The sequence below is a fragment of the Panthera onca genome, chromosome A2, assembly GCF_046562875.1.
Source record: "Panthera onca isolate mPanOnc1 chromosome A2, mPanOnc1 haplotype 2, whole genome shotgun sequence".
In the NCBI taxonomy this organism is placed as follows: domain Eukaryota; kingdom Metazoa; phylum Chordata; class Mammalia; order Carnivora; family Felidae; genus Panthera; species Panthera onca.
The window spans coordinates 124,573,437-124,594,350 of NC_138340.1; the positions used below are offsets into that span (position 1 = coordinate 124,573,437).

A 20,914-nucleotide genomic window follows, 5' to 3' on the forward strand; every position below is an offset into this window, starting at 1 on the left:
GAGTTTGCTCAGTGACATCGTGTTGGTCACTCGAAATAGACCATGATGTGAGTATTTACACCTTGGAAATTGGAACACACTGCAAAATCAGGGTTTTTCTCTTGTGTAGAGCTGATTATTAAACATGAGAAGCCCACCACTGACTACATGCTAGGTGTTCACTTTTTTCTTCTTTTTAACAAATGCCACTAATAAAAGAAATGCATTTTATTTAAAAAAATTTTTTTTAGCATTTATTCATTTTTGAGAGTGAGAGAGACAGAGCATGAGCGGGGGAGGGGCAGAGAGAGAGGGAGACACAGAATCCAAAACAGGCTCCAGGCTCCAAGCTATCAGCACAGAGCCCGACGCAGGGCTCGAACTCACGGACCGCGAGATCATGACCCAAGCCAAAGTCGGACACTCAACCGACTGAGCCACCCAGGCACCCCAAGAAATGCATTTTAAAGGATAAGGCTTTATTGACAAGCTAAAATCCAGAAATCCATGGTTTCAAGTCCAGGAAGCACAGATGATTGATAGCGCAGAGCTCCCATTAAGCACGTCTCCTTGAACTCCATGTTAGATGAGGTTTAGGCTTATCTGTTGGTGGCAAATTCTCCTCATCCCTCTTCAAGTATGATCATGCCCATCAATGACTACTTTTCTTGTCAGATATTTGGCAATCTCTTCTACAGCTTCTGTCAATAGGCGAAGGTCGTTTTCAATTCTGTCCTGTTTTCAGAGAAGGTGAATTTTTCTCTTTAATGCCTTATCTATCCATGTTTTAAATGTAATGAAGACCTGCCTCAGATTTTGTGGCATGATACCAAAGGGGGGCCACACACAGCTTCCCAGAAGACTCTCTAGTTTAGGCTGTTTAATCAGACACCTTTTCTGCTGGCCACACAGTCCTAAAATCATCCCAAGCAAATAAGGCAGCTCAAACCTTCTAGAAAAGAGCCCGGGTGAAGGAGGTGGCAGATAAGAAGAAAAAGATGGGTGTAGGAATCTGCATTCTTACAGCACCCCCCTCAACCCTCCCTGGGCCCCCCAGGGATGTACTCAGTCCTTGGACTGCTCTTTGACAAATGCTTTATGAAAGTATACTTGGCAAACACAGGCAGGCTTCATCCTGCAGGGAAGAGGCTCCTAGATGATGTATGCATCAAGCCTGATTTTCCCATATAAATAATTTTTTAAATGGTATAAAAAGGGGCATGCCCAACAGGGGTATTTTGCAGACATAGACAAGCTTGTTCCAAAATTTATATAAAAAGGCAAAAGACCTAGAATAACCAAAATAATTTTGTAAAATAAGAATAAAGGGGGAAAAATCAGCCTACCCAATTTCAAGACTTTTAATATAGCTGTAGTAGTAAAGATAGCGTGGTACTGGCTGAGGAGTAGACATATACATCAATGGAACAGAATGGAAAGCTCAGAAACAGACTCATACAAAATGCACAACTGACTTTTGACAAAGGTGTTAGGGCAATTCAGTGGAAGAAGACTAACCTTTTCAGCATGTGGTGCTGGAAGAATTAGACATACATAGGCAAAAAAACACAAAAAACAAACCAAAAAAACATGATCTAAACCTCATATGTTATATAACAATGAACTCAAAATTGATCATTGACTTAAATGTCAACACAGATGGCAATAAAGTACAAGAAGATACCAATATCCTATTGGCCATTAGGAAAATGCAAATCAAAACCACAGTGAGATATTACTACTCACCTATCAAAATGGCTAAAGAAAAAAATAGCATGATTAACAAATGCTGGTAAAGATGTCAGAAATGTCTCACATGTTGCTGGTGAAAATATCAAATGAGTCAGCTACTCTGGACATGATTATAATGGTTTATAGAAATAAACATACACTTAATCATATAACCTAGCAATTGTTCTTTTGGGCAATTCCAGTCAGATGAAAACCAGTGTGACCTCAAAACTCTATACACAAATGTTCACAGCAGTTTTAATCATAATAGGCAAAAACTGGATGCAACCCACATGTTCTTCAGTGGTTCAAAAAACTGTTTTTTTTTTTTTTTTTTTACTGTGGAATACTACTCTGCAATAAAAAGGGAAGATGCTATCGATTCATGCAAAAACTTGGATGTATGTCAAAACAATTTTTCTAAAAGAGCCAGTCTCAAAAGGTGGCATATTATATGATTCCATTTATACATAATATTCTTGAATAACAAAATGATACAGATGGAGAGCTGATTAATGGTTGTCCTAACTTAGGGATAAAGGCTAGTGGAGTGAGTGTTGTTATAAATGAATAGGCTGAGAGGGCCTTGTCTGTGAATGTTTTGAATGTCTTTGAATGTTTATTGGTTACACAAAGATACACATGTAATAAAATTGCATAGAAACACACACACACACACACACACACACATGCATGCAGCTACACATACACACTCTTGAGTGCATGTAAAGCCAGTAAAGCCAGTAAAATTTCAATAAGCTCTGTGGACTCCACCAATGTCCATTCCTGATTTTGATATTTTACTATAGTTATGCAAGACATTAACACTGGGAGAGGCTGGGTGAAAGGTGCATGAAAAAAATACTTTTTTTGTATCTTTCTGTGAATCTGTAATTCTTCCAAAATAAAAAGTAAAAGAAAAATGGGGGGGGGGGTGATAAGATATTTCTGACAATTTTTCTGCAGTAAGCCCTATGCATCCTATCTAATCAACCATAAAGGTTACATCTGTGTAATATGCTTCCCAAAGTATAAACATCGTGCAGGTCAATACATTAATCACACAGATGGCATGTCATATGTATGTTGTATATAACTCATTTCTTCTTCATGCTAGTCTAAGACATTTCTCTGATGTCCTTGAAATTGCTTTGGGGAAACTGAGGGTCCCATTCATGACTCTTTATCTGTGACCCCCATAATTTACCCTATGAAATTGTTGGTTGTTTGGCTGTTGTCAAATAAATTTTATTTTCTTAGATTGCTGCTGTGTACCCCAAAGTGTGAAACGTGTTCCTATTTTGAAAAATGCATGAACCCAAACTTAGATGTTTGAATTTGATCTTTTGATCCCTTATTATTTATTGCTCCAAAAGGCCTATGGCATAGCATGACTGATAACCAAAGGGAAAGACGTTCAGAACAGAGTTTAAACATAGACCCCCAGAGGGGAAGGAAAAAAAAAAAAAAGAAAAAAAAAAAAAAAAGAGGTTAGAGTGGGAGAGAGCCAAAGCATAAGAGACTGTTAAAAACTGAGAACAAACTGAGGGCTGATGGGGGGTGGGAGGGAGGGCAGGGTGGGTGATGGGTATTGAGGAGGACACCTTTTGGGATGAGCACTGGGTGTTGTATGGAAACCAATTTGACAGTAAATTTCATATATTAAAAAAAAAAAAAAATAAAAAAAAATAAACATAGACCCCCAAAGTCAGGTCTTGCCTCTTCAGCCACAAAACCTGCGTTTTACTTTATCATCTTGGTCTTTAGACATCACTGGAATGTGATGTTGAAGTATCACTGGGAGGCAGCATGTCACATTCCCCAGGGATGCCATTTTTACTTTTGAAGCTTCCACTTTCTGAGCTTCCTCTGTGTGCCTGGCAGGAACCAAATAATGAATGGAACATGGATTTTGGAGTGAGATAAAAAGAATGGCTGTATGACCTGGAGAAAGTAATTTAGCCTTTCTTGATTTCCTCATTAAAAAAAAAAATAGGGGTAAAATGTTCTCTGTCCTACAGTTCTTTTTATGAGGATAAAATGAAATCACATGTGAAAACTCTTTGTACAGTGCCTCACCTTTAATAATTATGCAGTGATTTTTATTTTCTCTCTTCTTTGCTTTTTTCTTGTTGGAGGATTATTTATGTGATATTTCTGAAAATATTTTTTGGAACTCTACTTTGGAAATGACCTCTGGTGACATTTTCCCTGCCCACGTTAGAAAACCAGTCTGATGACTTAACAGGACAGTCTCTCCTGTTTTTATTCTTTTTCCATTTTTGCTCCATATGAGCTCAACCCAGTTCTTTCTCCTATGCCTGTTGAGAAGCAATGGGTATTGGCTATTTGACAATGGGGTGCTGAGGATGGAGTGGCTGTTGCAATGCCGATTCAGTCCAGAGGGAGAAGCACTCCCATATTCAGGAGGGTTTATGGTAAGAACAGATCAAATGCAGGAATGATGGGTGATGTGGCTCATATAAAAAAGTTGTTGCAAGCATTTTTCTACCTTAATGCATTGCATATTTCCTTTATTGTATTAATTATACTAAAAGTTTGAAAGCATATTTTATTGCATAGAATCCTAATTTATTTGTGGCTCATAGAATCTGTTTTATTACCTTAATATCAATGCCAGATATTGTATGTATTATAATCTTATGAACTTACGAGACTGGCTCTGTAAGCCACAATTTCCTCACTTTATGGTCTTCAATAAACACATAGATTAGAAATCCAAGTAAGTCACGTGGCAATTTTATGTTCCTTTATACTGGTGAAGTGAGTTGAATTAGCAAATTGTCTATACTCCTCTGATATTTCTGCATATTTGGGATTTTATTCATAGAACCATCAAAAATTAAGTGAAATCGCTTTCTGCCATTTCTTTTTCTATTGTTGATCATTTGACTTCAATGATATATTTAATATCTAATTGGAAAACAAAACAAAAAAAGCCATGAAAAAGAATGTTGTGGGGGGCACACACCACTGTTTAAGAACTCAGTTCATGGGGCTGATTCTTTCTCTTGGGATTGAGGAAATGGTTTGACTATAAAATTCCCATTAGCCAAAAATAAGCAAAATTGCCTGCAGGATTCATGGTAGGTACAGCCTCGGAGAGTAATAAAAGACTGTTTTAAATGAACTCCTAAGGACACGATATAAGCCCTAGAATGGCTAGTCAGATTTTATGTTTATCCCTCTTGATTATACTTCCATATGTTTCTGGAGAACAGTGTCTGAAAAGTGGTTCATTAAAAAAATTGTATTCGACTGGGGTAATTTGGGGCTTATTGACCAAGTCCCAGGGGTGGGGGTAGCCTATCAGGTGGCCCGGAAGCAGCAAAGAATGGCAGAACTGTCTGCTCTGCTTCCCTGTACCATGTCGCATGAACTGACTTCAAAGACCCCAACGTTGCTTTAAGTAAGTATTACAGTTTGCTAACCCTCCCCCCGTGAAAGACAAGGATAGACTAGAAATTTGGGGGACCAGAGTGGAATTGGGAAAGAAAGGCGCCTTCCTGAAAATTTACTTAAGAGGAGGCTTGCACAGCATGGGAAGAGGGGACCTGGAAACTGTTGATAGCTTCTCTCTTCTAAGGTTTGGTAAGTACTGGATGCTGAAGGACTTTCCTTCATTATGTTCAGCCCTAGCTGCCTGGTCCATGGGCGTGGTAGAGTTAGTCAGTATTAGAAGAGACAGATTTTGACATCTGAGTTGCTCCAGGAAAGCTTTGCTGTTTCTGGAAGTAGAATACTGAATTGAACTGGTCCACCTGATAAGAGAAGATAGGCAGTCCAAGGAATGTCCTCTTTTCAAAATTCTTTTCCTGTGGTTTGCAGGAATAGCTGCACTTTAGTGCTTACTATGTATTCCTAGTGAAATTAGACACTTCTTAAGTAACTGATACACATAAAGTACTGTCAGGGACCTGGAAAAGACATTTGAAAGGCCACCTACACATGGGGAAAGAGCACAGGAGCACTCCTTTAGTGGAGAAATTTCTAGGAAGGGTTTCCAGAAGCTATGACCTTGAGCTGAGTCTTGAAGGATTTGGCCAGGCAAAGAAGGAGATCTTGGGTAACCTATGTGTCTTTGTGGGGATGGTGGAGAAGGAGGGAATGGAGGAGATCTGGGTTTTTTAAGAAGGGACCAGCATTTGAAAAATCATAGGATGAGATCTTCTGGGCATATTTGGAGTGTTTTAAGTGGAGCATGTCTGCAGTGTGGGGAGATTGGGAGTAGCAGATAAGAGAATGCAGAAGTGAGTCAAGACCAGGCATGACAGCTGTATATGCTAAGAAGTTTCAATTTTATAGTAAAGGTTTTAAATCCTCTCCCACTTCCTCCTTCTAGATACTCTTATCCAATTGGTTTGGAGAAGAAAGGTTGGGGATAGATATCAGTCTACACCTCAGCCAGGCTATGAACCATTAGTCATTGATAGAGTGTAAGCATGAATGAGAATAAGACCAAGGTCTGAAAGAGCACACACGGTAGCCCATGAGAAACAGCCAGCAAGCCTGTTTTAGCATTCTGGGGGGAGAAACAGCCAGCAGCTTAGTTGAAGCTTAGTTGAAGTAGGAGTGGAGACAATGGATAGGTAATTAGAAGAGAACATCTAGAAGGTGTGTGTGTTGTGGTGGTGGGGAGAAGGGTGGAAGAAAGGAAGGGTGGCCAGACACCACAGAGAATCCTGTAAGGTAAAGACATAAGGTATTCTTACCTGTAAGGTAAAGAGTGTCCTTTGGATTGGGTACTTAGTAGGCAGCCACAGCCAGAGAGAGTGACGTTTCAGTGGAATGGTGGAGGCAGGTAGCCCAAGGTGAAGACCTTGAATTTGCTTGAAGAAGCCTTCAAGTTTGTTATGGTTAAGGAGAGTAGATAATCCCAGGGACCTAGATGGAGTTCCAAGAATGAAAAAGAAAGGGCCGGAAAGGCAGGTTGGGGCTATGTTGGGAGGTGCTTGGGGTTGTTATTGGTAATGGTAAGATCCAACTATATGCTCTTAGACTAATGTTTACCTGACAGTTGAGAAGGTTAAGCCCTTTTAGGGTGAGACCAGGTGGAGGTAAGGCTCATTAGAAGGCCAACGCCACTTTTTATGGCCCTGATGATTTTTAACAGCTGTTTTAACAGCAATGATGAAAATGTGTGGTATGCTGTCTCCCTTGGGATAATGTGACTGTTGAAAGAGGTCACAGCTAATTGGAAAAATGAATTTTATTGCTTAATTGTGGATTCAATTTATTTGTGTACTTCCTGTTACCATTTGCCGTGTGTTTTCTGAATTGACTAGTTGACCAGGCCAAGCTTCTCTATAAGAGTATGTTTGTTTAAAAAAAAAAAAATGCTCTGAAATTCTTCCCCACCCTGAAAATATTTAACATATAAAAAGCCAAAATTACATACATAAGTGAATATAGCTAGTTGAGGTTTGTTTTTGTTTTAGTTTCGTTTTGTAGAGAAGAACTATTGGGGGATGTGATGGTTTTGATCAGGGTTTCTCAGTGTTGGCACAATTGACATTTTGAGTTGGTTGACCCTTTGTCATGCATTGTAGAGTGTTGAGAGCATCCCACTAGATGCTCATAATACTCTTATCTCCCAGTTGTGACAACTGAAAATATCTTCTAACATTATTAAGCGTTTCCTGGGTGGGGGATGGGGAGAGGGTAAAATTGCCCTAGGTTGAGAACTATTGGTTCTCAATATATAGTAGTGGTTTCATCAGAAAGTAACTATTTCCTCCTGCTGGAGTATGGGTAGTTTCATCGAAGCTTGTGGAATCTGAGAAGCTTTCTGTCACCAGAAGAAAACTAATGAATATTTATAAATTCCCGTGTCAAAAGTTGATTTAAAAGTATTTAAAGAAAAAGGAAAAGCTACTTTACTGGTTGCCTGACCATTCCTCTGCCCCATTTACCCACCCTTTCATTTAGTTCCTGAATCTGCTGTCCTTTAATTCCAGTCTCAATGCAAAGGATATTATGCAAAGGATATTATGCATTAGAAAGTGCCTGAATAATATCATCCATCTAGAACTGGATGTGAAAGGACCTAAATTCTCCACACCCAGCGTGGAGCCTCACGCAAGTTCAATCCCATGACTGTGAGATCATGACCTGAGCCAAAATCAAGAGTTGGACACTTAACCAACTGAGCCATCGAGGTGCCCCGTAAATGTTTGTTATAATTTGACAGAGTAATTTTATGCCTATTACATATAATACAAGAAATTGGGCTTTTATTGGAAGAACAAAACCAAGACAAACTGTCTTTCACTGGAGGTAGTTTGAGAAGCACTGCCTTGAGGTATGATGGAAATATATTTTTGCTTCTCTTTCTACCCTGGCCAGTAAGAGATATTTAGTATATTCCTCCTGTGGGGTTTCAGTAAAAAAAGAGGGGCAAGATACTGCCTGTCTTCCCTATTAGCATAAAATCAGTGGCAAATATAATTTATTATAAAGAAATTTGCCTTACACAAAATAAGAGATAACATGAGGTAAGCATGAGGTTCTCTTTGATTGTATATGTAAGTCTTCACAGAGCTCATGTTAGTGTCTTGCATTAAATAACATGTTTATCTTAGAACAGAAATCCAAAGTGCGGTGAAAATGTCCATTTTAAAAGTATTTTAACCCCAGGAAGTCCTTAGATACGCAGTCTGCTAGAATGTTTGGTGTCCTGGGTCTCCGTACTAGCTGATGTTAGTGAAGGCAGGTAGAAAAAGGAAAAGGTATGGACTGTACTTGCTAAAGAGATTAACACAAATGTTTTGAGTCTATTCTGTTGTTCAGACTCATCCAATGTTTGGGAAGATCTGTTCCATGGACTCAGCTGTGGTAGACTGACATGTGAACATGAAGCAATGAGCACTTCACAGTTTGACCTTGGTCTTTGTATGTTAAACTACAGTGGAGGAGCTAGCCTTCCAACTGACACTTACTTGAGGGAGAAAGCATTGCTAGGTTCTCTGCACTGAGGACCACTTGTTTGAATACCTTTTATCCCGTATTGAGTGGAATAATCCAGAGAGGCCTGTCCCACTCCTGGGACCCTTCACGCATGACCTGGCATTGTGTAGGAACAGTCTCTTGGCTGGCAGTTCCTGCCTGGTCTATATGGTTTTGTAGTGTACTTCCTCCTCCAGAGTAAAAAAGGCAAGATCTTTGCTCGCTCTATTAGCAGCAGAAAATCGCCCTTTCTTTCAGTTTTTTTTTTTTTTTAATCCAGAGGATGAAAATATATAACATATTTGGAAACTCCACTGGCAGACTTGGCAGGCGTTTCATATTTACTTGGACTTAACATGAATTGGATTTGGTCCTCTGATTTCCCCGCCTCCATCTCTCGGAACAAGTTATTTATTATCCAAGTGAGTCTGTGTTAGTGGATCAGACATGCGCATGGAACATCTATTGTAAGTGTGTTTGTTCAGTAAGATTTATGCTAGCCCAAATTGTTTTATATTGGTTTTCATTGTTGAAAATTTACTGTATTCATTCTTGGTTTGGCGTAAGTATTTGTAAGTGTGCTAGGGGTTCCTGTGGTTGAACATTTTATCACTGTAACACTTCATGCAAAGGAAATTAAAAAATATATAGTGAAAGCATTTCCCTAATATGTTTCCAATCAGCTGTGTACTTCAGTAATTTGATTTGTAGGAACTAGAGAGAAGAGTATTACTGAGCTCTTTTCAATCATTCATAATTCTCTGAGAATTCAGATCATGGTTCCAAGTTATGAAATTGTCTCTTGAAATTTTCTTCAGGACTTTAGGATTCTTTTTTGTGTGTGTAAAGAGGGCTTTTATATTTTATTTTATTTTATTTTATTTCATTTCATTACCACAGCAGTATCTAAAAGAATTCAGGGAAGGAGATATGAGTCTTCTGTCTGTATCTTGGACAAGAAAAACTGATGTGGATTGAGGTTGATTGGCTTGTCAGAAGTCAGTCATTGGTACAGAGAGGCAGGACTTTTTATTTCTGCATTATCCCGTGTATGTGTTCCTGCTTCTGTACTCCTTGGGCTAAGCAGTCAGACTGTAATTCCTAAGACCCTTTGCCTGGTGGGCTCCTCATAATCTAATATACAGTGACTAGTGACACAGGCAGTAACATCTTCCCTGAAAGTGTACCACACAAGGTGGAGGGCGATATTTGGTCAAGCTAAATTAAGATCTAGGCTGTGATCCTTGTGCCATTATTTCTTTGGCTCTTTCTACAGGGACTTAAGCTAAATGGCTTGTTTCCTCTTTTGAGGATCTCTGGCCTTTGACTTGTTTTTGCCAATGAATGAACATGACTTCTGTTTTGGCTGGTGAATTAACTTGTGATAACCCATAAATTTATGGTTTCAGATTTCCTTAATCTAGTTCACTACTTAAAGTAAGATCAAGGTGAAATGTGAAATCATAGTCCTTAAACTGGGAGGCAAGAGATGGGAGGTTTTCATCTGGTGAAGACAGTAGCTTGCCAAGAGTCTTAGATACATATAAAATTTCATAATCATTTCCTGTATTTTAATATCCTTTTATTTCCTACCATGTTTTAACCTTCCCTCTTGACCTTCAGCAATTTTGTGTTCATTTAAGCCTTATGAAAAATCCCCTTTCACAGTGGTGATTTTAGCCCTGGTGCTCCTCCTACGTCAGTGAGCATAAAGTCATGAGGTCATGCATTTTGGCCAAGGGAGTACATCAATCCATGCTTTTCCATTTGAAAACATAGTCTTGGGGGTTAATCTGCTTAGTAGTCAAAGAATTAATGTAAGTGAAAACCAAGTGGATATTTAGAAGGCTTAGTTGTGTTTTGGAGAAAATAGCCAAGGAACACGATGGTTCCTGCTATTGCTAGTCCTGGCTTAGAAGACATAACTTCTTTTGCTCCAAAGAAAAAGGAAACACATATTCACTCTTGGTCTTTTTCCTGCTTCTGTGTTTCACGTTTAGGTTGCACCTATGAAGGAAGTACCTATAACAGCTCCTTCAGATGGCAGAGTCCTGCACAACCCTGTGTTCTACGTCAGTGCCAGGTAAAGTCTATTTTATTTTCCACTGAAAAGGAATCAGTAAAGTCTTCCGCAGAAGCACCTTTTAGACAGCACAGAAGGAAACAAAAAAAAAAAAAAAAAAAAAAAAAAAAAGTGAAACAGAAATGAGAAACAAATAAAAAAACAACTGTATCCTTATACATATTTATTGTGATGCTCACCATAACAAGACAGGCACAGAGTAGATATTATATCGCACTTGCTTCCAGAAACATGCAGTGGAATTGTTCACCATTGTTAAATTGTGCCTGGAAAATCTCCGGAAAGATGTATATGTCCTTGGGGAAAATTCATGTCTTCCTGTGAGTCAACTTTGTGCAAAACATGAATTCCTGTTAGCAGAAAGAGGTATTGTTAGAGGATATATGTTTTCCTTCTCTGATTTAGAAACATTTTGAATGGGAGCCAATCTGTAAGCTTATTAAATCAAAGCAATTAGTACACTCTAACCTCAATGATTTCAACATGACAAATTTGAGAAACACCAGTTCAATTCCTAAGGAGCCCACTGTGGCTGGTGCTGGCTGCTCTCTGCCAAGGGCGCTGATTCTACATGACTCTAGTTGTTATAGGGCTTCAACACAGCAAGAGAAACGAAAGGAGAAATGAAGAATCTAAACATTCAAACTCCTTTTCTTATCTCTAAGGAAATAATTTAGAAAAATGCTCATCTAATTTCGGCATTATTTAAAAATTCTCTATAGAGAAGATGTTGTTAAATCATTTTACCCCTAGTCCCCTTTTACTGTCCCAGGATACGCTCTTGCGTTGAAAGGGGAAAGAAAGGTTAGTGTAATAATGCCTATTACTCTTGGATCTTATCTCAAGTATATTGACATTTAGTTTATTGAAATCCGACTTTTATGTAGCCATGCTGCTATATACCCAGAGTGGGCACACTCTCTCCTAAGGTCATCAGTTATTTATTTGGCTAAATATTCATATCATTTGTGTAGTAAATCTAAATTGTTTGTGAAAATGAGCAGGAGACAGAACAGATACCAATAACAGATTAATGGAATCAATAAATATTTGTTGAATTTTTGCTCTGAGAGCTGTAAATTCATGCTTCATGGAACGAAGAGATGAGAGCAGTGAGTTGTAATAATATCTAAAGTCCACAGTCATTCTAAAATTTGCACCACCCACCCCACCCTGCTTCTTGACCAATGAAATTTCCCCTCCTTCAGAGGGGCACTCGGAAAGTCCTGCTTGCATGGAATTGAAACAAGACAACCCTCTGTCTTTTGGAGTATAGTATAACATTTTTATGCAACAGCCAGAGGTCTTGAATATCCCCAAATTTCATGGAACAGTGGTGACGTTTGCTACTTTCGGATGAAGACTTTGTTTGAATTAAATGAAAACTATTCTGTGGGAGGAAATAGTTTGTAGACCGAGTAGCACATGAAGCCATTTTCAGTTGTGGACACTGAGACTCCTAGTGCCTATCGTCTTTGGTCACCGGCTACTCATCAGGCCCACAGAGAATGATGCAGGAATATCCCATTATTATTGGAAGAGATCTCAAGGACTAACAGCCCTGGGAGTCAGGAAGGGCTGAACTGCAGAATAGAGCCCAGAGGGGATGTTATCTACCAAAGATGAACTTTTGCCTTTTCATTTTCCTTCTTTAAAAAAAATTTTTTTTAATGTTTATTTATTTTTTAGAGAGACAGAAAGAGAGAGAGAGAGAGAGAGAGAAAGAGTGGGGGGGGGGGTAGAGAGAGGAAATGCAGAATCTGAAGCAGGCTCCAGGCTCCCAGCTGTCAGCACAGAGCCCGACGTGGGGCTCAAACCCACGAACTGAGAGATCACGACCTGAGCCTAAGTCAGACGCTTAACCAACTGAGCCACCCAGGCGCCCCATTCGTTCTCCTCCTTTTGAAAAACTTTGCCCGAGTCCTACTTGCCAGTTTTAAAATATCATTTCATTCAATAGTCCTAAAAGCAACCCTCTAAGGTAGTTGTAAAAGCTCAGCTGGCACCTTCCCACTCCTGCTTATTTTCTTCCTCTGTTAGGGAATGAAACCTCACCTGTGGGTGCGGGAAAGAGCCACTTACTGGTACCTCAGGGGAGGCTTCACTTAAGACACTTCTCTGCACAATGAGACAATTGCGAACTCTTAAGCTCTTCCCTTCCCAGGGCATGAAATCAGTAACAGAGGAGAGAGTGCAGTGTAGTGAGTGAAAAAAAAACACAGGCTCTGCCACTCACATAACGTGTTTCTTTCTCTAACCTCTCAGTCTTGTCTCCTGTGAAGTGAGGATGGTACATCTCATAGAGTAACGTGAGCAGTAAGTCAGTCTGTGGTTAAAGACACTTATGGTAGACGTATGGACTGGGCACAATAGGTGTACCAGGCAGGTAACAGGTAGTCTGACTACCTGGTTTATTTCCATTTGAGCTGAATTCTAGCTTCTTTCTTCTATCCTCCTACCAAAAGAGTTCCGATGGTGAAAACTTTACCTTTATTTTCCACTTTTACTTTCTTACTAAAGAGAAAAATCTGAAGATCACAGACAGGAAATTCACGCTGGGAACAAATCTGAATCCTCCATCTGGATTGCAGATACTGAAGGGAAATTGATCTTGGGCCATAGCGTTTTGTATTGCTTCAGTTATATAACTGAAGCACAGATCCTTTTTTGATGTGGTATACTGTGATATTTTGACTGTTGTTCTTTTCTTTTCCAAATGTGATATAGACCACAATAAATTCCTCTGGTAGTGGAATCTTCAGGCCTGACAGATACGAAGATATTTAGGATATAACTTTCCTTGTTGGATTGAGATAATATGGTAGCAGACAGGATGAAGAAAAATATCCAGTTGTCAAATTGTTAATTTTTTTTCTTAGCATGTGCCACCCCTCCCTGCAAAACAAAATCAAACACACACACACACACACAAAATCCACTTATAAAATGGACAGAGAATATGGAGAAGATTTTTCAAAGGCTAACTCTGAAAATTAATGTAAAAAATGTTTCAATTGACATTAAAATACTAGAATCCCAAGATCCATTTGCAAGTGAGTCATTTGATTTCATCATTAAGATCTAAAGGCTCTATTTTTCCATATATAGTTTGAACTTTAAAGTAGTTGTATCTTGGGGCGCCTGGATGGCTCAGTCAGTTAAGTGTGCGACTTCAACTCAGGTCATGATTTGTGGTTCATGAGTTTGAGCCCCGTGTTGGGCTCTGTGCTGACGGCTCAGAGCCTGGAGCCTGCTTCGGATTCTGTGTCTCCCTTTGTCTCTGCCCCTTCCCCACTCTCTCTCTCTCTCACACACACACAAAAATAAATAAACATTAAAAAATTATTTTAAAAAAGTAGTTTTATCTAATCTCATCATTTGATTTTTGAGAGCCAGGCTTTCTATGTGAGGCTGAGTGAAACTCCTAAGATGGCCTTGTTATTTCTAGAAGTGTGGTAAAGAATTAGGTCTCCAGGGGCGCCTGGGTGGCTCAGTCGGTTAAGCGGCCGACTTCGGCTCAGGTCATGATCTCACAGTCTGTGGGTTCGAGCCCTGCATCAGGCTCTGTGCTGACAGCTCAGAGCCTGGAGCCTGCTTCCGATTCTGTGTCTCCCTCTCTCTGACCCTCCCCCGTTCATGCTCTGTCTCTCTCTGTCTCAAAAATAAATAAATGTTAAAAAAAAAAATTAAAAAAAAAAAAGAATTAGGTCTCCAGATGCCAGGCTGGGGTATTATGCTCATACTCTGTGCCTCATAATTAATGGCTTAAAGTAGAATAACAATTATAGAAAATAGAGTAAGTGTTGACAACTTAAAACAATTGTGGATGAACGCTAGACTCTGTCAACTACCGACTGGCAGTAGGACGGTCTTAAATACTAGATTTAAAAGAAAGAAATTTGAGCCAAAGAGAAAGACTGAGGGCAGGGTCAAGACAGGATTTGTGCCCTGAGTTCGAAACCATCAGGGGTGTGAGCCGGGAGATGTGACCTCATTTGTGCCATGTCCTCTGGGCTTGTCACCCACCTTCCTTTGCACTCTTGTGTTTGGACTCTTCCCCTATTCCCTGGGTTACTTGCCCAAAGTGAATCGCTCCTCAATGGGAATTCTGGGCTGACATGTTTGTGGCGTTCTGTTTTTCAGGAAGGTGTTGTCACAGAGTCTGAGGTGCGATGTGTTGTTCATTGTAAAAACCCTTCCAAGCATCTGGGAACGTGCTGCCCCACATGTCCAGGTAACATTCTCAGGAAGGGAAGGCTGCTAGACTCCCTGAGCACATCACTGTGAAATCTCCGTGAGCTCTCTCAAGAGTGCAGGATTCTCCCCCTCCTGACTGGAACTTTCCTCACTTTGTGGCTGTGTACATAACGGGTTTAGAGAGCAAACTCCTTTTGCACAGAAATGTCCGGTTGGACTCTCTGGTGTGCCCAGCGTGAATGCAATGTGCTGTAGGTCTTGGCACGTGGGTGCTCCAGGCTCCAGAGGCCTGCTTTCCACTCCACAGGGCCACAGGTAACGCTTACTTTGGAAGGAAAAGCTGTGGCTTTCTCTTGTTTCCAGAAATGTCTTTTTACTGCTTCATATTGCAGTATCTTGGCTAGAGCTTGCCTTGGTGATGAGGTGACCAGATGTTTTCTGAAAACTGAGAGCTGGGTCCCTAAGTGAATTTAGCTTAGGGTTTTGCCGGTCTCAATTTTCGGTGTGGTGCAATGAGTTGAATCCACTGTCTTTTTAGAGGGCCCCACTGCCTAGCTGACAGCAAAGGATCTTTCCCTTCCAGTGGCTAGAGTGTTTCCTTTTACTTTTCTGAACAGGATTACAAAGGCCTCCTGCATCTTTTCTTGCCCTTAGGTACAAGCCCAGGGATTTTGAGGTGAGAGATTTTTTTCTGATCCTTTAAGCCCCTGGCCCATGCTCTCAGACAGATGTTCTGAGTTTTGGTTTTACTCTCAGTGCTTTTCCTCACTGGAGGCGATACTCACAACCAGTACCCAGTTTCCAAGGGGCTTTCTGTTCTGCAAACCTTCCTGGGGAATGGCTCAGTACTATGCTGAGATGCTCTGCAAACATGAGCCCTGCTCCCTCTGCAGGCAGCTGCTTCCCCTCCCCCACCCAAATACAGTCTGAGATCAGCCTGGACCTGAGTCCCTGTCAGAGAATCCAGTTTTTTCTCATCTTTGAATGACAGTAAAGACAGCTGCTCTCCACTACCTCTAACCTTCCTGAGTTCCCTGGACAGTCTTTTTTTGAGCCAGATTTCCTTTTCACATTGGGATTTCTGTGGAGCTTGTATTCTTGGATGAGCTTACAGGAAGGCCAAAAATTGGTGGAAAGTAAAAGATTTCTTTCCATAATCCAATCATTTTGTATCTATCAAACAGTTAGCTTGTGTTCCTTTTGCCTCTGAATGCATTAGATGCTTTGTATTATGTAACCATACCCCTAAATGCCTAAAGAGGCCTTATTAAGTTAGATCAGTAGTTCTCTAGACTGCACATTAACATCACCTTGGAAGCTTTAAAAAATAAATCTTGATGCCCTGGCTGCATTTCAGACCAGTTCCATCAGCATCTCTGAGGGCGGAATCCAGGCCTCCCAGATAATTCCTATACACCGGCAAGCTTAAGACTGATAACAGAGCAAATTTTATATGCCATGTAGATTTAAAATTTATTGTAGCTCTTAAATATGAATTCAGTTGTGTTGAAGAGACTGCTGCTTTATTGGTACAGAATCAACTCAGTGTATGTAACATTCCTCCTCAGTTACGAGATCGTCATGTTTTTAGGCTGCCTTTGAAAATGTGGGTATACAAAGAGCTGAGTGAGTTTATTCCAGCAGTTGAAGTTATCATATTTGAGCAACTGCTTCTTTCGCTTGGCTTTTGGTTGAGTTCCCTAGAAGGAAAGCCTGAACTCTGTGCCTCCACATACTGCAGTGCTAAGCCCTCCTGACCGTCCGGGGAGGGATGAGTTATGTCCGCAGTTCGCACAAGAAGAAATTAGATCTAGTGAGAATAAGGACCTCTCCAAGGCCTGTGAGTTAGAGTTGGGGCCTGGTCCCTTTTCTTTCTTGGCCACTATACTACACTGCCTACTTCTCCCCTCCACCCCAAACGCACACCGTAATAATTGTTCTGCTTGGTTCCAGATGCCCTGGGAGACAAATCTTTAAAAGCTAGCTTGCCAGGGCCACACGCTGGCCCCCTGACACCTCGGCAGGCTGTGTGCCTTTGGTGATGGGGTCAAGAATCAACTCTGTTCTCTGTCTTTAATTTCAAAGGCCAACCTGTGGGATATAAATCAGAAGACTCAGAAGAGGCCACATACAGACTGTATTATCATTTGTCTTGGGAGGGAGGACTCAGCCAAGTCTAGGTAGGGACAGTCAAGGAAAGCCATGGGGTATTCTCCTTGGTAATTCAGAAGGACTGACATCTGTCATTGATCACAGAATGGTATTCTGCATAATGACAAACACGTACAGTCTGCGGTCGGCTTCTTCCTGAAACAGATTTCAGGACATTCTTGTTGTCGGTTCTTTCCTTTTGTCTGACTCTTTACTCAGTGATGGTGGGTTGTGATGGGAACAGTTTACATAGAATTTTCATTTAAAATTCCTTTATTTAAGTTGTCAAATGTAGATTGTTGTGGTTGATCTGTCTGGCAATCTGTGACAAAACCAGTGTGCAAACACATGAAAGAATTGAAGACCCTTTGTTGGAAGCGTGCTTTGAAAGGAGACAACTGGGCACCTGCCATCATTAACAATGCTGAGATACAGCCTCTGGGAGGGACCCAAGTTTACTGAGTCTGCATCAGCAGGAACAGCAAAGAGGTGGTTGTGTGCTAGCTCTGGGTGTGGGTATCAAATAGACTTTAAAACCACAGTTTCCCTCAGTGATTTAGCTTCAGACTCAGTAGCATTTGTTTTCATGTCTTTCAGTTGAACAAAGGGCTCCATATCTAGATTTAAAATGAATAGGTCCTGTAGCCAGATTAGGTGGTTATGGGTAATACTTGTTTCCTTTTATCAAGAACCAACTGCTTCAAGAGTTTGGTGAGTTCTGTCGATGACTTCAGGTGGCAGGCCTTTAAATACTCTCAGGGCCATGAGTCAGTCTCTCACAAGAGCCCCCTTTGCTGATTATTGGCACTACTGTGTTCATTCCGACACTGTCTACCATGTGGAAAGTGACCTCAGCTATTCTGGCAAAGCATCTTGTGAAGACAGTCCTGAGGAAAGTGTCAGCCATAAGCTGACAGTCTTCTCATGGCCTGTTTGGCACAGGGGTTACTGGTCAGCCTGTGTTTCAAGTCATTTGTGGGATTTCTTAAGAATACGGCAGTGTCCTGGGTACCTGGGTGGCTCAGTCAGTTAAGCATCTGACTTCAGCTCAAGTCATGATGATCCCATGGTTCATGGGTTCAAGCCCCGCGTCTGGCTCTGTGCTGACAGTTCAGAGCCTGGAGCCTGCTTCGGGTTCTGTGTCTCCCTCTCTCTCTGTTCCTCCCCTGCTCTCTCTTTCTCTTTCAAAAATGAATAAACATTAAAAAAAAAAAAAAAAAAAAGAATACAGCAGTGTCCTGAGGATCATTCTGAATTGGAGACACCTCCTGGGCTTTTCATCCTAGTTTTAGCCAAACTTTGTGGCTAAGCCTTTTTAATATCACATAGGGTAGGTCTGAAAAACTGTGTGGCATCTCCTGCCCTGCCTTTTCCCCTTCCTGCCCTGGTGCCCGAACCTGTGTGTGGTGCAACTGGTAGGTCAGAGCTGAGTTTGAATATCAGCTCTGCCACCTGCCTACTGGGGGAATTACTTCCTCTCTCTCAGCCATATTTCCCTCATCCATGGAGATAATTACAAGAGTCCCCACTTTGTAGACTCACTGTGAAGATGGAATGAGATCAGGGATACAAAGAGCCTGACAGAGGCTGGATATTCCCTGGATACTCACCAAGTGGTCATGTCATTTGTGTCATTTGCTGGGTGTGGCTCATTGTGGACTTCTCTCACTTGGCCTTCTCCTGTTTGCCTCTTCCAGCCCCTCTGGGGTTTAGTTCCCCTGGCTGTGGTCAGGGTGGTCATGGGGAGTTCCTTAGACTTGTAGGGCTCGCCACTATCCAGTGCTCCCCCTTGGGCTGACCTGGCTTCCATCATCTTATTCGCTTTCTAGCATCTTCAGGTTTCTGGACTCCTGTCACTCTTTTGTACTTTTTTTTTTTTTTTAAACTATGAAGTGATCTTGTCCCCTGGTTAAAGAGGATACTCTGCCAGGTAGAGGTGGAGGTGGAGGTGGGAGCTAGATGAGGGAGATGGATGAGCAGTGGACAGAAGCATCGTGTCAAGCTGAGCAAAGGCTCATGCCCTAATTCTAAACTTTTCTTTGCTTTCTAGGTTGTGTGTTTGAGGGTGTGCAGTACCGAGAAGGGGAGGAATTTCAGCCAGAAGGAAACAAATGTACCAGGTGTTCCTGTGTTGTAAGTACTGCCCTGGATGTTCTAAGGGTGTCCCTTCTGGTTCATTGTGGGTGAGATCCACCAAGAACAGCCTTGAGTTTCTTTACAGTCTTTCCTCCTCTCCCTCCAGATGTGGACCCAAGGAAAAGGTCTGCTGCTCTAGGGCAGGTTTCTCAATCTTGGCACTCTTGCAATTCTGGGGTGGGTAATTCTTTGTGGTATGGACTGTCTTGTACATCGTAGGGTGTTTAGCATCATCCCTGGTTATGACGCATTAGGTGCCAATAGCACTTACACCCCTCAGTTATGATAACCAGAAATGTCTTCAGATGTTGTCACATTGTCTCCTGGAGAGGAAGATCACACCTGGTTGAGAATCACTGGTTTGAATGAAGACTGAGGGAGGGAGGCTGGTTTCCCTCCACTGCCTTCTTCTTTGGGAAGATTTGGGTTCTCTCTTCTTTGGGGCAGAGAAGCTTCTGGCTGAGGCAGCTGTAGAGTTATTCAATGTAGTCAGATGGGAAGCAGATGGGGATAAGTGCAGCTTGCTTCAGTGTATTCTGTGGGGTGAGAGAACCTAATCTGAGGCTTGGTCATTTTCACTGGCGGGGGGTGGGATGGATTGGAGGAAATGGCCACTAAACTGTGGATTCAGAGCAGAGTAAGGACAAAGCCATAGACTTGCCTTTCTAAGAATTTTTGACTTGAATTCATATACTGAGGATAGCTTCAGAGTGCTTAGGAATGAAAGAAGAAACTTGGCGTATGCTATAATTTTAAAGGGATCTTTTTAATAAATGTATTTTAAATTTGGAGTAAGATCATTGGTGGTGATGATGGTAATGGTGACGATGGGGAATCTAGTCTTATGCAGTGCTCCAGGTTATTTACAGTAGGGAGTTAGCACAACCATATATTTTTAAAACTTTTAATCTTTTATAATGAAGAACATATAGTATGCATATCAGAATATTAAAAAAAAACATACATAGAGAACTTCAGTATCCTAATTTCACCAAAGTAGAATCAAATGTGAACCATCATAAATCATAGTCTTAGCATTTGCCATTTCTCTGCATGTCTTTTCTAAAGTCTTTCCCTCTCCCTACATCAGACATGCACACACAACCTAGACAGTCCATATTAAGGTAAACATGACCAAGAGTGATGGTTTTTGTATGGGGGAAAAGAAGGAAAGAAAGGAAGGGAGGCAGAGAGAAGAGTATATAAAAAGTATGTAATATGAGGTATATAATACCCATAATACTATAATAATATACAAAAATACAAAAGTAATTTCCTGATAAACAGAAGTTTGCATATTCAGACTCAACTGCCATGTTTTTCTCCTCTTGCTAATTATGTTTAAATAGTTTTATGTTATTTTTATGTAAATAAGCCATTAACTGCTGCCCATGTCTTAATTTTATTTCTTCCATGTTGGTAAAGTTTTCTGATAATTTTTTTTAAATTTAGTCTCATTCTTTTGGGTAAATTGAAGAAAAACAAGACACATTTCAGTAGGAAATTTTAAATCTGCATCTGTATGAATTGTCTTTTCCATAAAGGTGGGCCAAGGTTAGGCAGCTAAGCCTCCTTGGAGAGGAAGTTCAGCAGGTGGCAGGAGGATGGAAGGCTGCTGCGGTTTTACTGGTGACAATCACACAAAGTTATCCAATGTTGGGAACTGCGAAT

At 40.9% G+C, this 20,914-nt stretch overlaps 1 protein-coding gene across 3 annotated transcripts in view; it reads left to right on the plus strand.

The window, feature by feature from the left end:
* The window catches only part of BMPER (BMP binding endothelial regulator), a 246,746-nt gene that overhangs the window by 46,030 nt on the left and 179,802 nt on the right, over positions 1-20,914 (plus strand). For all 3 annotated transcript variants that reach the window (XM_060632862.3, XM_060632865.3, XM_060632863.3), the window contains 3 exons: positions 10,677-10,759; positions 14,903-14,993; positions 19,158-19,240. In XM_060632862.3, the coding sequence (XP_060488845.2) occupies positions 10,677-10,759; positions 14,903-14,993; positions 19,158-19,240 (257 nt within the window). The remainder of the gene's footprint in view (positions 1-10,676; positions 10,760-14,902; positions 14,994-19,157; positions 19,241-20,914) is intronic.